The following is a 14922-nucleotide window of genomic DNA, read 5'->3' on the forward strand; positions in this document are numbered from 1 at the left end:
TTGTTAAAACAAGCTTCTTAGGACCACTGAAATTTTCTAGTTATGTTGAGTATCTCGTTAATACATTAGAGATAACAGCAAAGAATGTATTCCAAAGAACAGGAGATGCAAAACTTCCATGTTATTTAAGATATGTGACTTTATCCTACCTCATCCTAATTTTCCCATAGACACAAGCCAAAATGATAATCATATTTTTTGCTTTAAAATATTTTCATAACTTGCATAGCATAAATGTCACTGAAAAAAAAAAAAATTATGGATACATAGATTTTACAACTCTTAACAGAACATTGTACAACTACATTCTCCCAGTAGTGGGACCACAGTGATACAGTGGATAAAAATGTGGATTTGTAATAAGAAGGTCTGAAGTTCACAACCTGTTTGAAGAGATGTTTTGTCTACAACGTCCCTTTCAACCCAGGTGTAATGGTTACCTGGCAATGCTAGGGTAACAATGATGGTAATGCCCTCTGATAGATTAGTATTTACACTGAAGAGGCTAACCTGGGTGAATGAGACAATATCATCATTATCATGGTTAGCAGCACAACTCATAAAAGACTACCGTACATACCAGTGACTTGTGTGATCTCTTTACCTGTGCCTTTTCTCTCTTTACTGACATATGAGCACATGACACACTTCTGAAATCTGTCACAATATTTTGAGTACAAGTCAAATACAAGGTATCACAATTTCAGTTCTTGTCAGCGATTTGCATACTTTTCGCAATCAACATTTAAACATAAATGAGTACATTATGAGCACGGTATTCCATTATTTATACACACACTTTGAATGCACATATCTCATTAATAGCCGATGCATTTTGAAATAAAAAGAACCAATCTCCCAAGAGAGTCCTATCTTGCACAAAGCAGGACACCTACAAACTACAAAATTTTGTGATTTCTGCCGTGAATAATTTCATTACAGAATATTCTTCTTGAGTGCCTTCAGAATAGTACTGACAGGGTCAAAGGCTGGTGAACCACCGCCAACTTGTTGGTCGGGACTTCCCACAGGTGAATGCTACAGTTTGCATCCATCACAAGCTTCCTCAGGAACCAGCAAGAATCGGAAATCTATCCTGTCGCTCTGGGAGCAGTCACAACCATACTGCCGAGCATCACCCTAAGCTGCCATGATCTCATGATCGCTTGATTGGTTCCACTCCAAGATGCGAGGCTAAATCATCCTGGTGGTGGTGATTGTGATGTTGGTGGTGATGTGGGTGGTGATGTGGGTGATGGTTTTGGTGGTGATATGGTGGTAGCGATGATGGCGGCGATGGTGGTGGTGATGATGATGATGATGGTGGCAGTGGTGGTAGTGATGATGGTGGTGGTGGTGATGGTGCTCAAGGTGGTGATGGTGTTGATGATGATGGTGATGATGACGGTGGTGGTGACGGTGGTGGTGACGGTGGTGGTGATGGTGATGATGGTGGTGGTGATGGTGGTAGTGATGATGGTTGTGTGGTGGTAGTAATGATGATGATGGTGATGGTGGTGATGGTGGTGATGATGGTGATGATGGTGATGATGGTGATGATGGTGATGGTGATGGTGATGGTGGTCATGGTGGTAGTGGTCATGGTGGTGATGATAGTGATGGTGATGGCCCATGGTGGTGGTGCCGGTAGAGGTAGTGATGGTAGTGGTGGTGGTGGTGGTGGTGGTGAGGGGGGTTGAGAGACACAGGCATCAATAGATATGATATTACTTCATTTCTTGAATGCATGAACTACACTTGGATGATAACAGCATGCCTGCAGATGCCATACTTTGTATGAGCTCTGGGCTTTACAATCAACCCTTAACCCTTCAGCCCCTGCAATGAGACCAACCCTCTCAAAAATGACTGAACCATTTGTTAACATCATTCTTACAAGTGTGGGAGTGTGTGTGTGCGTTGCAGCTGGTATATGTATATATTGACCAACCACATGCCGTGCAAAGCTGTCACGACTTCTGTGCAGTGATAGGGATGTGTACAGGTAATGTGTAATAGGTTTTCTTGAATGACTTGTGTCACACCTGTATCATCCTTTTTCAATATTTTCTTCACTAATATAAGTATCAAATCCCAATGAAATGAGCAAACCAATCTGAATCAAACCCAAGGACCCATATCCTTAAAAATATAAAACACTCTTACCCCTCATCATCTAAAAAACAACAATAAACTGAAACAAACCAGCAAATTAAACAAATGCACAAAATGCTCCCAACTGATCAATAAAACATGGAAACACCACTACTCAGGGTGGGGCAACTCACCAATTTTTTAAAGAGGTTTCTGTGATATCGGAGGCCGCCCTCTTTGGCCACTTTCTCCATGTGCGCCCTCTCGGGGTCACCAGCCACCAGTACTGCACTCTCTCCTTCAGCCTGTGCATCACAGATGGACGATACAGGACCAATGAAAGATTGAAACCAATAGACAAGTCCATGCAGTGCATGTAAATTGCCATTCTATTCAAATCAGGAATATAATATATATGCAGACATTGCATGATCAGAGTTACAATTAATACAACACTTGACATCCCATAGGATGTTACACTTTCCTATCAAAATGAGATTATTTGTTTTCTAAAGCAAACAGCATTGACAGATGTCACTGCAGGCAATATAACAGTTTTGTTCCTCACTGCATTAATCCCATTGAAACTGCACTATGACCAATCAGAACACAGCACACAGTATTTATTTGACCATATAAAATAAATTCTTACGAATGCTTTAACACATCAAAATCATCAAAATCATCAATGAAAGAAGAGTTTATCTGTCAACTGCAATAAAGCCACCATGAAGACTTTTACTAGGGGGCTATCTGGCTGCTGTATAGGGTCTGAACTACAGGCCCGGTCCCAATGGCGTTTAGAAAGATTTGCATATAAATTGGGCATAAAATTTGTTTAGATTCACTAATCATCTGCAATATTGGTGAAACATGCTTGTATGAGATGGTCAACATCCGCACACGTTCGCAATTATCCGCAGAGGCACGTTTTTCTGTTGCCAGGATTATTTAATGCACAAAATTTTGGTTGTGAATGTATAGCGAATATAAACAAATTTTGTGAGCAATTCATATATGCAAATCTTCCTAACCGCCAGCGGGACCAGGGTCCTTTGAAGCTCACAGGATCAAAATGTTACCTTCACCATCTGATGATGATTAAAGAAAGAACCAAAGCAATGTCCATGATTAAGTTTCCTCTTCTGGATCACTCACTTACCGGTTCTGCATTTCTACACATGGACATGAGCTGGCTCATGCGATCACGAAAGCCTGGGGCAAAAGCTTCAGGGTCGATAGCGATGAAACACTGGCCCTGAGTGAAGGTCAGAAGGTCGGAAAGTGGACAAACCATAAGGGTCAGACTGTGTCAGATTCATACACTTTGGCCAGCATATCAGTCATGGTACGATCGTAGAATGATTCAAAATTAAAAACAAAGCAAAAAGAAATCAAATGCATTCCATACTCTTCCCTTATTGAAACAGGTTAGAACAGTACACTGTTCTGCTATAAATAAAATTATGTAAGGTTGTAGGAGCACTGTGGTACAGTGCACTCCTGTTATAACAAAGTTCTTGGGACCAGTAGTTTTCTTTCAGTATGTAGAAATTTCATTATTATCGAATAAATAATCCAAAACAAACAAAACAAAACAGAAAGCAGATAAAGTTGTAATTGTAATTTATACTTCGTTGTAACCGTAATTTCGTTAACAACCATGTTTTTATAACGGGAGTGCACAGTATAGAGGATGAGACTCTTGACCTTATATGCAGGTCCAAAGTTCAAGGCCTGCAGAGTGCTATAAATATGTTCTTGGATGAGATGTTTTTAGGTGCAATGTCCCTCTCTACCCACGTGTAATAACAAACATCTGTCAGTGGTGGGGTGATAAAAATGGAAAGGCTCTCTGAGGAACAGTCATAACACTGAAGAAACTCCCCTAGGTAAATTACATGATCTGACACCCCTTTCACACTCGAAAGTTCTCCTTAGCATATACTGCTTATACATATGGAATTTTTTTACGGGTCTGAACTGCTCTATATTGAGACAACATGTATTCATATGACACATATATTTGTGTCTGGATACCCTGTCTACATCTCATAAGTAGACTGGGTATTTTCATAAACTACCAGCATAATGTAAAAACATAATGGACAAAATTTGGCCTGCTCAGGGAGGGGACTCAAACAAATTCATGTGCTTCTAATGAAACATGACAGTGCGCAAGGTCTCACACTGCCAAAAATATGATCATTGTATGTCAGGATGTTACGTCTGAATAGTCTCATATTAATACGTCATATCATATAAACGCTACATGTGACCCTGCATCACAAAACCAACAAAAAGTTACCAGACATAGATTTTAGTTAAGGGCAGATTCTGAAAGAGTAGACTCTAAGCTTTAAAATGATGTACAGTGCACTCTCGTTATGGAAAATTATCTGCTCTATATTTTTTATTGTTTATTTGTTCAGTTATAACGAAATTTGGGTCTAACGAAAGAAATCTGTTAGTCCCGAGGACTTCGTTATAACGGGAGTCCACTGTACACCATAGCTCAATCTAAATATTGCAAAAAAAGCACATACTTTGGAAAAGTGTGAACTGAGAAAAGAGGCTCTGAAGTACAGGGTCTATTCAGGTGCTTAATCTTTACCAAACCATGCTAGCTGTCCAATGAATGGGACAAAAAACAGGAAGAAAACCACCAGAGGAACAACAATGAAGAGATTATCAGATTAAGCTGAAATTGAGCATGCTTTATCAAAACATTCTGTCCATAATTAATGCCAACTTTCAAAGCAGTAGCATTATCGCTTCAAAAGTTATGAGACTTGAAAGTGAAGCGTGTGCAGAGGGTTATCAAAAAATGAAAAGGGGCCTTTAAGACATACCTGATTTTACTCTCTACAAATAAGGTTGGAGAAAAACTGCTGAAAACGCACTTTCCTATTCATTTTATGATCCCAAAGTTAAGAATAATGTAGAAGTGTAGTTCTTTCGGGGAAAAAAAAACACAATTTGATATTGACTTGCTTAGCACATTTCACCTTTTTTGAGTCCTCACGTAAAATCAAGGGGTGCGACTGTTTGTTCATTTTGTGATGCATGGTCACATAGGTCCCTATAGTGTTTCTGGAGCACACACACTCACCAGGTCAGCCTCCCGGTCTGTGGCCAGCCACTTCCGGATGTTGCCGCCAAAGTGAGCCCCTCCCAGTATGCCGGTCATCACCTCCACCATCATGGTCAGTCCGTAGCCCTTGTACCCCCCTGAGATCTCCTTACCCCCCAAGGGAAGGAGACCCCCTCCATGTATTACCTCCTTTGGGTCATTGGTCTCCTGGAAGGAATAAAACAGAGACAAAGTTGGCAGAGCAGGTAGTAGAAGAAAACAGAAATCTGTCACTTTTGGAGGGAAGGGGTGGGGTTGCCCAAAATTATAGGGTACTCTAGTACTATCTTTAGATATTACATGTAGTACTCTGATGAGATTCGTACAAACAGATCTTTTCTTATTAAGTGTCTTCAATTTCCATGGTACTTAAGTAATCCAACTCACCAAAAAATGCAAAATATAATATATGATAAAGATTCTGCATATCTCTACAAGATGAAGACTACTTACATCATGGACTAGTCAAGATTATGCAATTTTGGATTGGAAAGAATGAACTTGGAGCTTGTTTACCATGTATGCCATGAGGAGAACTAAACAATTAAAGCAAATCAAAGTTGGGGAAAGGCATAATGTACCAAAATCATAATCATTTACAACAGTTTACATTACTTGTGTGTGAACTACAATGTAGGGGTAGGCGAATATCCCTCCCGTTCATGTTAAACTTCACTCTTGAGCGTGTTCATGTGTTGCTGTTTGAATGCTAGAGTTAAGGGGTTGACGTCAGGGTTGCTAGTTTATGAGCCAAGAACTTCATTTTGATGAAATTCTGCCTTTTTGTTGGTCAGATTTTACTCCACCTACTAAACTTGAACATGGTGTGCACATGAACTTAAACTCTTTCTGTACCAGGGACATTAGACATTGTGTACTACACTATCGTGTTTCTGTGTCAATCACCACTCAAAGTACACACAGGGATAAGGGATGAGTATCACTGAAGGTGAATATATCTCCTAGATGTAAAAAGAACAACAAAGAGATTAAAAACCAACCTTGCCTGTTGAATCACAGCCCCAGCCATTTGGGATGGACTGATCCTTCAGCTTACAAATCTCAACCTGGAGGGGGAGACAAGAGAGGTCAAAGGTCAAATCACATTTTCATAGAAGAAAAAACAAGACAGAGACATTACAGACTTGTATCTCCAGACAGGCATGGCTAATCGGAGCTCGCAATTACAATCACACTAAATATCCCCACATTCATGTACTTCCTCTGTTACTGACACATCATATACTGTCTGCAAGAATAATGAAAATTTTTTTGATGCCCAATTTTCCTCAAATGCCACTGATGTGTTCTTCTACTGTATCTGCACTCACTGAATACTCGTATATTTGTAGGCCTACTATCTGGGGTAATTCCTCTTTTGCAGGTGTTAATGTGGGAACTGCAAAACAAGAGGGCTTTTGGCTTGTTACAAATCTTATCTGCCCTTGTTAAGTAAGTCCCCTTGGGTCGCTAGTGACAACTGTCCACTCACCTTGCCGTACGCTGCCGTGGTGGTGGCCATGTCCAGTACAAAGCTGTCGTCCGACAGGGCAGGGGCAGCACAAGCTATGGGATGGGTCCCGAGGGTGTTCTACGGTCATTTTTTCAGGAAATGTGCACAACCAGAGGAAGACATAACAATCACTCAGAAGAAACCTTTGTAAGTTCTAAAGAGCTGTTCACTGAGTGTGTTGGCCACATATCATTTACAACAATTTAATCAAACACTTGTCATCTTCAAGCAACACAATCAGGAGACAACTGTATGACTTTTCTCAAAATGCGCATTGTATAATAATCTTGAAAATTCAAGAAATCATAAATGACTATCTATAAATCCTTTCCATTCAATACAATTCAAGATATAGTTGTTGTTTTTTTTGGTGGAGGTGGGTGTTCAGTGACATTATTTATGGGTAAGAGAAAGATGCTGTTATTTATACAAACTTTCTGTATTCAAAGTTTTTACAAAGAAAATCAGATATTAACCAAATATAATCACAATATTAAATTCTGAAAGAGAAACAATGATATCATGTGCTGCTTTGATGGGCAGCAAACTTTGCAATGGCCCCATTATTTGTTTTATAACCAAAAATATCATAAAGTCACATTTTGGTTTATAACTTGATAACAAAAACCATTTCAATCAAAAGTCATCAATGGGATGTTATTACAACACAACAAAAATAATTTAGTAGAAGAATGCCATTTTTTCTCATTTTTTATTTCATGTCAGAGAATGAATCTCTGTGAAGATTTGAGGAGCTTTGAAGTCATGATATCACTATGTTATCTAATTTCAATATGGAGTTGGAACAAATCTATTACTGTTTGGTTCCCTTTCCCCTCCTTTGGCTGGCACAATATAACAATTAAATGTGCAATGTGCAATCACAATTTCATTCCAATAAGATTGTGATCATGACCAATGTGATTGCAGTCTGATTGCAACCTTTTTGTTATCCAATTGCAGTCCATGTGATTGCAGTCTGGATGCCAATTTGTTATCAGATTGAGATGAATGTGATTACATTCTGAAAATAATCTTATTGATATCAAATTGTGGTCAATGTGATTACTTTTGAAATCATGCAATCCCATTGCCATCAGATTGTGATGAATGCAGTGTAAATGTAATCTTATTGTTATCAGATTATGAATGACTTGATTGCAGTTTGAATGCAATCTTAGTGCAATCACATTACAATCAGTTTTGACTGCATCACCATCGGCTGCTGCCATCACAGGTAGTGTGATGTAGACACTTTACCTGTCTGGCTCTGGTTGGTACAGCACACGGTGTGGTGTTTGTGAAGGACAGCCCTAGCATGCCTGCCTCCATCATCCTCATTGAATACCAGCCAGCTATGCCAAAATGATTGGAGCCTATCAAGAGAAAGGAACCATGACATGTCATTTAAAACACCACCATTATTTGTACATCTTATGAATGCTACTCTCTGTGAATTTTGCATTCTTATGATCTGTAACAAGCTTGATTGCAGTGTACAAGCAAACACCCACACACCCATCCACACCTTTGTGTATCAAAAATAAAGTGGTGTTACAAATAACACATCTGTCATGTGTATGTGATAATCTGAAACTGATCATGCATCGGTGCAAATCTTGGGCACTTCAAACTCATCTAACAGAAGTTACTTACTGATTTAATGCATGAATACAAACAATCGCCCAAGTAACATGCCAGAGCAAAGTGAAAGAGTAAATGCTTCCATTTCCTACAAAATTTTTCAATTTGACTATAACATTCCCACATGTCTCAAACCACTGGTGATGTAGACATACATTTTATGTATAACAACTACAATGTATACTCACGTCTGGCAGTTTCAATTTCAGGCTAACTGCATAAAAAGATTGTTACGATGGAAAAAATACATGCTGAAAATAACAATCATAACATTCATTATGCAACTTCATTTAATCATACCAGATATCCTCTTTTGCAGACAAGTGATATGCACCAGTGATAACCCGTCTCCAACTATATCTGTAACTCTGATCACTTCAAAGTCAAAATATTCCCTAAATACAGACATAATACATGAATGACTTACAAGGATATTTCATCGCTGGGGAGACAAGACCTCATATCTACAAAATGGCAAATGTTCAGGAGAGCGAAAAAAAACATTGCAGCCAAAGAACTAGAACAAATGGGATTGCCTTTCCTTTAACATGCCATGGTGGCTTCATTTTTGGAGTAACAGCTAAGATTTGGACAGAACATCACTAAACCGATTATCTGACCATTTATTAAAAAGAGTCATTTTCACCAAATTTTTAGATATGAGGTCTTGTCGCCCCAGCGACTGGTGAATATATGGTACGGTGTACACTGTACACCAATACATGCATCACTAAGACTTACCCTTAACAACAACACACCCAATACCAGCCTCCCTTGCCTTCTGCACAGCCAGATCTGTGCAGAACTTCCCCACTGTGGGTCCCAAGAGATTTTCTCCGTCCACCCAGGCTGTTGCAGCCAGTTCCTTCAGGACAGTCGGCTGGCCGCTCTTGGCGATGATCCCTGCCTCCACTCCATTCATGTACACATCTGAGGGGTGTTTCAAAAAGCTGTTCTTAACGTTAAGAACGACTTAAGAACGACTGGTAATCAGTTCCTGTGCTGAATTATTGAAATTCTGACAAGTATAGCCCATTAGAACTGATCATCAGACGTCATTCATAACTTTAAGAACAGCTATAAAACACCCCCTGGTTTGGCAACAAGCAGTTTGAAACAACACATATGGGTAAGTTTGGACTCCAATACTACATCTTTCCTCTGGGGGATGTGTGTGGCTAATTCTAGTTTGCCAGTTATTGCTGGTCACTTAAGAAGAGGAAAGATGGGGTCAGTAAAATTCAATCATCTTTCCATTGGGGAGTGTGAGAGATAGAACTACGTGTATAGTACTCGAACTTTGAACCCTGTTCTTTTTCAGAAAGTGAAGTAGGATCTTTGTACATGTATGTATGTAACACAAAAAAACTGAAATTTTTTCTGTCTTTTTTTTTTTTGGGGGGGGGTTACAGTAAAATAAAAACTTATTGGTTTGATATCAACTTGAACAATGAATTATAAATCATGAATAACTCAATGCCTACATTTGAAATAAATGACAACCATTTTTTTTATATTTCATTTTTAAAGTTTTGATTTGTAGCATAAGGACCTCAATAGATGATTCCTACCATATTCGAGCAACAAGAATAATTACATTCATAACCTGGTGAATCACAACCTATACCAACCTATTCTATTGAGACCATGGCTAAAGTGACCCCTGTGATCAGCAGACACCAGCAGCTCCGCCAGATCAGCAGCGTGGGTGGGGTCGGTTCCCGTGGCAACCATAATTCTCTCCATGAAGGCACACGACTCCTCCAGAGTGACCATTACATAATCACTGTGATACCAGAGAAAAGGATCAAACTTCAGTGATGGATTCATTCACTCCTCATCTAGTCTGGTTTCAAGATCCTTTGCCAACTGTACTACCTTCTATAAAATTGGCCCTCCGCGACGTCAAAATCGCGGCATTTGCCGAAGGCAGGACCATCCAGCTGAACCTGCTACTTCATTTGTCAACTAGCACACTAATATTCTGGGAAAGAAATTAGTGTAAGTAGAGAGTCTGGAAGCCAGACCACTATTCATGCTATTCCTCCTCTCTCACCTACCATCTCAAAATTTCCCAGACAAGCCCCCATTTCTTCACCATCTTCATCTTCAAATTCTTCCACATCATTGCTTGTTTTCATTTGTCCCCTCTTTCACTCACACACTTTACAACTCTTCTTTCTCCTGACATCCTCTGTCTCCACCCCTCTCTTTCGCTCTCTTACATGTATTTTTACATCTCAGTTATCACAAAGCTATTTTCTGTTGGTGAATACCTTAATTGTGGAAATCTTACAATATTGTCATTCTTATAATCATTGGCAATTCTGTTCACTTGTATTTGAAGACACGTGTATCATATTCAGCCTTTGGCATCTATTGCTTATGAACCCACTGAGGAGAAGCTGATTTTGCTAGATCATGCAGATTTCATAAACACTGTGCTTGCATACTGCGGCCTAGTCTTCAACAACTAGCATTACCACTGATGATTTCCTATGCATGACGGCAGATAAAGCCAATAACACACCCAATTACAGGGATCATATAGTTTTGGTTGAGACCTCCAATATAACTTCAGGTTTCTAACATTTTTTGGTGAGATGAAAAACCTCTAATAAAATATGAAACAGCATGTAAATTCCAAGAGAAATTCAACATCTATTTGATGAAAGTGCAATCCTACAATGATGTAATAAAAGGTGGGACCCACTTTTTAATATGATCGCTTTGTTTTACTTTGTTTTAGGATGTCTCAGCCATTCAAATAATGGAAGAAAAATAGAATGAGATAAAGTTGTACTAAAATGTGGAATAGAAATGTATGCTTTAGAATCAAATATTGCATGTTTTAATTTGTGTATTTTTTTTATTTTAGGTCAATTTGTTCATATTATTATGAAACTGTAATTGTTGAATGTGTGCTATCATGTAAGATGTATTCACATGTTTTTCTGTACAGTTGAACCTCTCGTATCCGGACAAGTCGGGACCGGGGCTCATCCGGATAAGGGATTTGGCCGGATACGGGAGACTCAATGCTTTATACATGTACATATACATACACATGAAACGTGTTACTGATGTAGCCCATTGTAGTACCACATGTAGTAATGTGTATACTGCAACCTTTTCATTGTTACATTTGGGGATGTTTCGGGATGTTGAAATGTCTGAAGGTAAGCAATTTGGAAGGAAATTTGATGCAATGTATGTTAATCATATTGGAAGTAATATGTAATTCATGTGTGTTTGGGTAGGAGTTCTCAAGGAGTTGGGAATCCCCCTTTCTTCCCGCAATTATTTAAAAAAAATCACGGCGAGATTGCGTCCGGATAATAGAGAGATCCGGATAAAGGGAGGCCGGATAATAGAGGTTCAACTGTATTTTCCTTTGTCTTTTCCTTGTGTCTCTTGTTAAATGCAGAAGACATCCTAGGTCTTTCATGTAACATACATTGTTTATTTCATATAATATAAACAAACAAAAAATGTGAAAACATTGCCCTACACTTCCTTTAAAGGTAGGGGATACCTTTTACAGACCTCCCAAAATGCAGCAAAACATTAAATATGAACCTCAGGGGACTTGTTTAGGCCACTGCTGAGAGATTTGGAAGTCAACAGTTATCTACACTTTGAATAATGCACAAAACTCAACTACTCAGTAGTTCTGTATGTCAGCCACACTTAAGCCTTTTTGTTGCAGTCTTCTGTATTTTTTATCTATAAACACAAATCTAAAAGTATAAGAGCTGAATGTAATTACATATAGAGTGTGTGGCAAGAATGTATATAGAAATGTTTGTAAGTTTTGATGAACTTTCTTCACAAAATATACAGGATGGACACACATGCAGTTCATGGGTCTGCAAAGGTAGCCTAGTAATGTACCAAGTACTGGAATTTACGGTGAGCCCCGAAAAAAATTCAATTTAAAATCTAATGGCCAATAAAAGTGTACTAAATGTTACCTTCCACTTTCAATACTTTATGGGAGTTTCTTAAATGATACTCTCTTCAACATACCACTGTATTTATACAATTCTTCATGCAAATGGATTCCCTACCTTTAACCCTTAGAGGGTCTCCACAACTCCCTATTCCATCCTTTTGTTGTTACATGTACAGGTACTTTGCAAGCCAAATAAATGTACACATTCAAACAAAATCAGTAAATGGAAACTGTTAAACAGAAGGAGAAGACAACATGTAGAGATCCTTGTAATTCTCTAGGCCCTACAGTTATCGATAAAAGGGAGCACATACTTTTGGTATCAATACTACGCATGACAAATTAAAGAGCAAAATTTGATGTTGCCCTTTACTCACTCTTCAGCCATAATCCCAGACCGCACTCAGAACCAATCTTTCTGCTCAGCAAATCCTATGAAATTAGTGGCCCATTCCCGAATGGGAGGTGATGATAGGTTGAACGACCTCCTGGACGCTGGAAGAATAAAAGAGGGTGGACACATCAAGTGGCTACAGTAGAATTTCTTTTAATCGACAAGATTGCTTACAATGCGCCACTATCAATTTCGTGTGTTCAGTAGTAAAAAAAAAAAAAAGTCTGACTATGGTACCACATCATATACACAAGAGCTCCGGAAATAGGGGGTGGAGGACTGCCTCCCCCCCCCCCCCCCCCCCCCCACACACACACACAGTTGACTGTAAAAGGAAAAACACACATATATATATATATACAAACACACTATACAAATTGAAAAAGAAACCACAAAAAAATTAGGCACCCTATGACTAAAACTATTTTTAAGAAAGCAAAACGAAATCAATGAGGGTTCTGATACCATTACCCTCTTGACGGAACTACAAGCACTACCCTAGCTGGACTCCCGCCCCTTGCTGCAGCCCTTGAATTTATATGGTAACCAGTCACTTTATGTTGGTAACAAAATCAAATTAACTTGTTGAGGACGAGTCAAGAGTATACTCGGGCAGGCGTCTATGGAAAATGGGGTGTTGTAGTAAAACCAGTCTTTCCTCAACAGGTTAACATTTAGTAGGCGCCTACATAAAGATGACACCATGCACCTAAATATATCTCTTATCAGTGCAGCGGACTTATCAGGCCAAATAACGATAAAAAACTACAACAGTTACAAATGATAAAATTATGGTAGTAATTATTCACTTTTAGTTGCATGGTGACAAGGTCCAATTTGACAGAGTACATACTCTAGAACATACAAAAAAAAAACACTAAAATGCAGGCATATCTTATCAAGTTAAGAAAGGTACTTTAGTTTGTTTTGAAAGAATTTATAGCACACTTGACTTACCGGGTAACTGAAACTGCAGTGATGAGTCAAGATAGTGCCTGGGTAAATGAACTTAAATTTGTACTGTAGGTCTTTTTAGATTAAGTCTAGAGTCTATCTATATAAATTCATTTTTGGTGTGCTACCATGAAAATGAAACAAAGGGTCATTTTTTCATATCCAGAGCAGGAGGTTTTATAACCAGCCTAGGTTGGAGTGCATTGGATATGATCTACATATTTAATAAAAGTACATAGACGTTCTTTCTACTTATCTCCTTATACTGACAAAAATGTTGAATCTATCTCTGAGAGAATCCAGAGAGAAGCAATCACTATAGTTTAATACAGATATCATAATCATGCGCAATCATATGCATAATTTAATGTTCATTCAGTGAAACTTTCTGATCCATCTTGCCACAAGTGTGGTGGCCGACTTTCAATTTCCTTTGTCGTGATATACTAAATGCCGCTGTCCTATTCCTACCACACGCATCTGTAGTCTTTGGGGCACACCATGCAGTATCTATGCAGTATTGTGTGCAGCCCATCCCACTTCATAAATTCAGTCAGCGATCGAGCGCTAACCGACTGACTCCCCTGAATTGCCCCGACTGAGCTGGACCAACGCTACCTACGATGATTGCTCGACGTGCTATAATAACATAACATCTGCATCATGCATCAAAAGTTGATACTTACAAGCGTCTAGCAAAACTGCCGTCAAATACTAGTTTGGCATGATCACGTGTAACAATTGCTCATGGTCAGAATTCGAGCTGTTTAAAGAGTAGCATTCTTTCGTTGGACTGTTAAGCCCCGACAAGAAGTCACAAAAGAACGCGAGGCCCAGGCGGTCGGTGGGGTGACCTCGCACGGACGTGTACCCAAGGAGGTACTAGGCAAGCTGCCTAGTACCTCCTTGGTGTACCTGTGGTACGTGCAGCAGTGTCGTGCATCATTACCCAAAGACTCTTTACTATGGAGTGTGTATACCGGTTTACGGTACTTTACTTATATTAGGACCTTTGATCTCTTCCCCGCTCCCTGATCTATCATGAGTTACTATAGGCCTAGTAAATTGTACCTCCTTGGTCATACCAGCATAGGGTCACGCGTCACTTGTTTTGCTTTGATCTGCTTTCTGGGAACCTGTTGTAAAGTTTTTGTAAGAAGTAGGCCTACAGGTGTATTTACATTGGTGGATCCAGAGGGGGCGTGCCGACCGACAGGCCCGGGGGCACGCCCCCT

At 39.3% G+C, this 14922-nt stretch overlaps 1 protein-coding gene across 1 annotated transcript; it reads right to left on the reverse strand.

Annotated features, from left to right (window-relative positions):
- Positions 1-936: 936 nt before the first annotated feature.
- On the reverse strand, positions 937-10169 carry LOC139741576 (uncharacterized oxidoreductase YjmC-like). The gene is made up of 9 exons (XM_071652159.1): positions 10016-10169; positions 9126-9314; positions 8001-8116; positions 6720-6818; positions 6229-6294; positions 5207-5395; positions 3257-3352; positions 2289-2399; positions 937-1038 (listed from the first exon to the last, which is right to left on the reverse strand). Exons 1-9 carry the CDS (start codon positions 10158-10160, stop codon positions 937-939), a joined length of 1113 nt encoding a protein of 370 aa, XP_071508260.1. The 5' UTR covers positions 10161-10169.
- Positions 10170-14922: the final 4753 nt, after the last annotated feature.

Source organism: Diadema antillarum, unplaced genomic scaffold, assembly GCF_040938485.1.
Source record: "Diadema antillarum isolate AM-2024a unplaced genomic scaffold, OU_Dant_1.0 seq00000936_RagTag, whole genome shotgun sequence".
NCBI lineage: Eukaryota > Metazoa > Echinodermata > Echinoidea > Diadematoida > Diadematidae > Diadema > Diadema antillarum.

Coding starts and splice junctions, on each gene's coding strand:
- LOC139741576 (XM_071652159.1), bottom strand. CDS start 10,160: ATGGTCACTCTGGAGGAGTCGTGTGCCTTCATGGAGAGAATTATGGTT. Junction 8,117..9,125: donor TGGGTGTGTTGTTGTTAAGG/GTAAGTCTTAGT, acceptor TTCTCTTGATAG/GCTCCAATCATTTTGGCATA. Junction 2,400..3,256: donor TGTGTAGAAATGCAGAACCG/GTAAGTGAGTGA, acceptor TGTGATGCACAG/GCTGAAGGAGAGAGTGCAGT.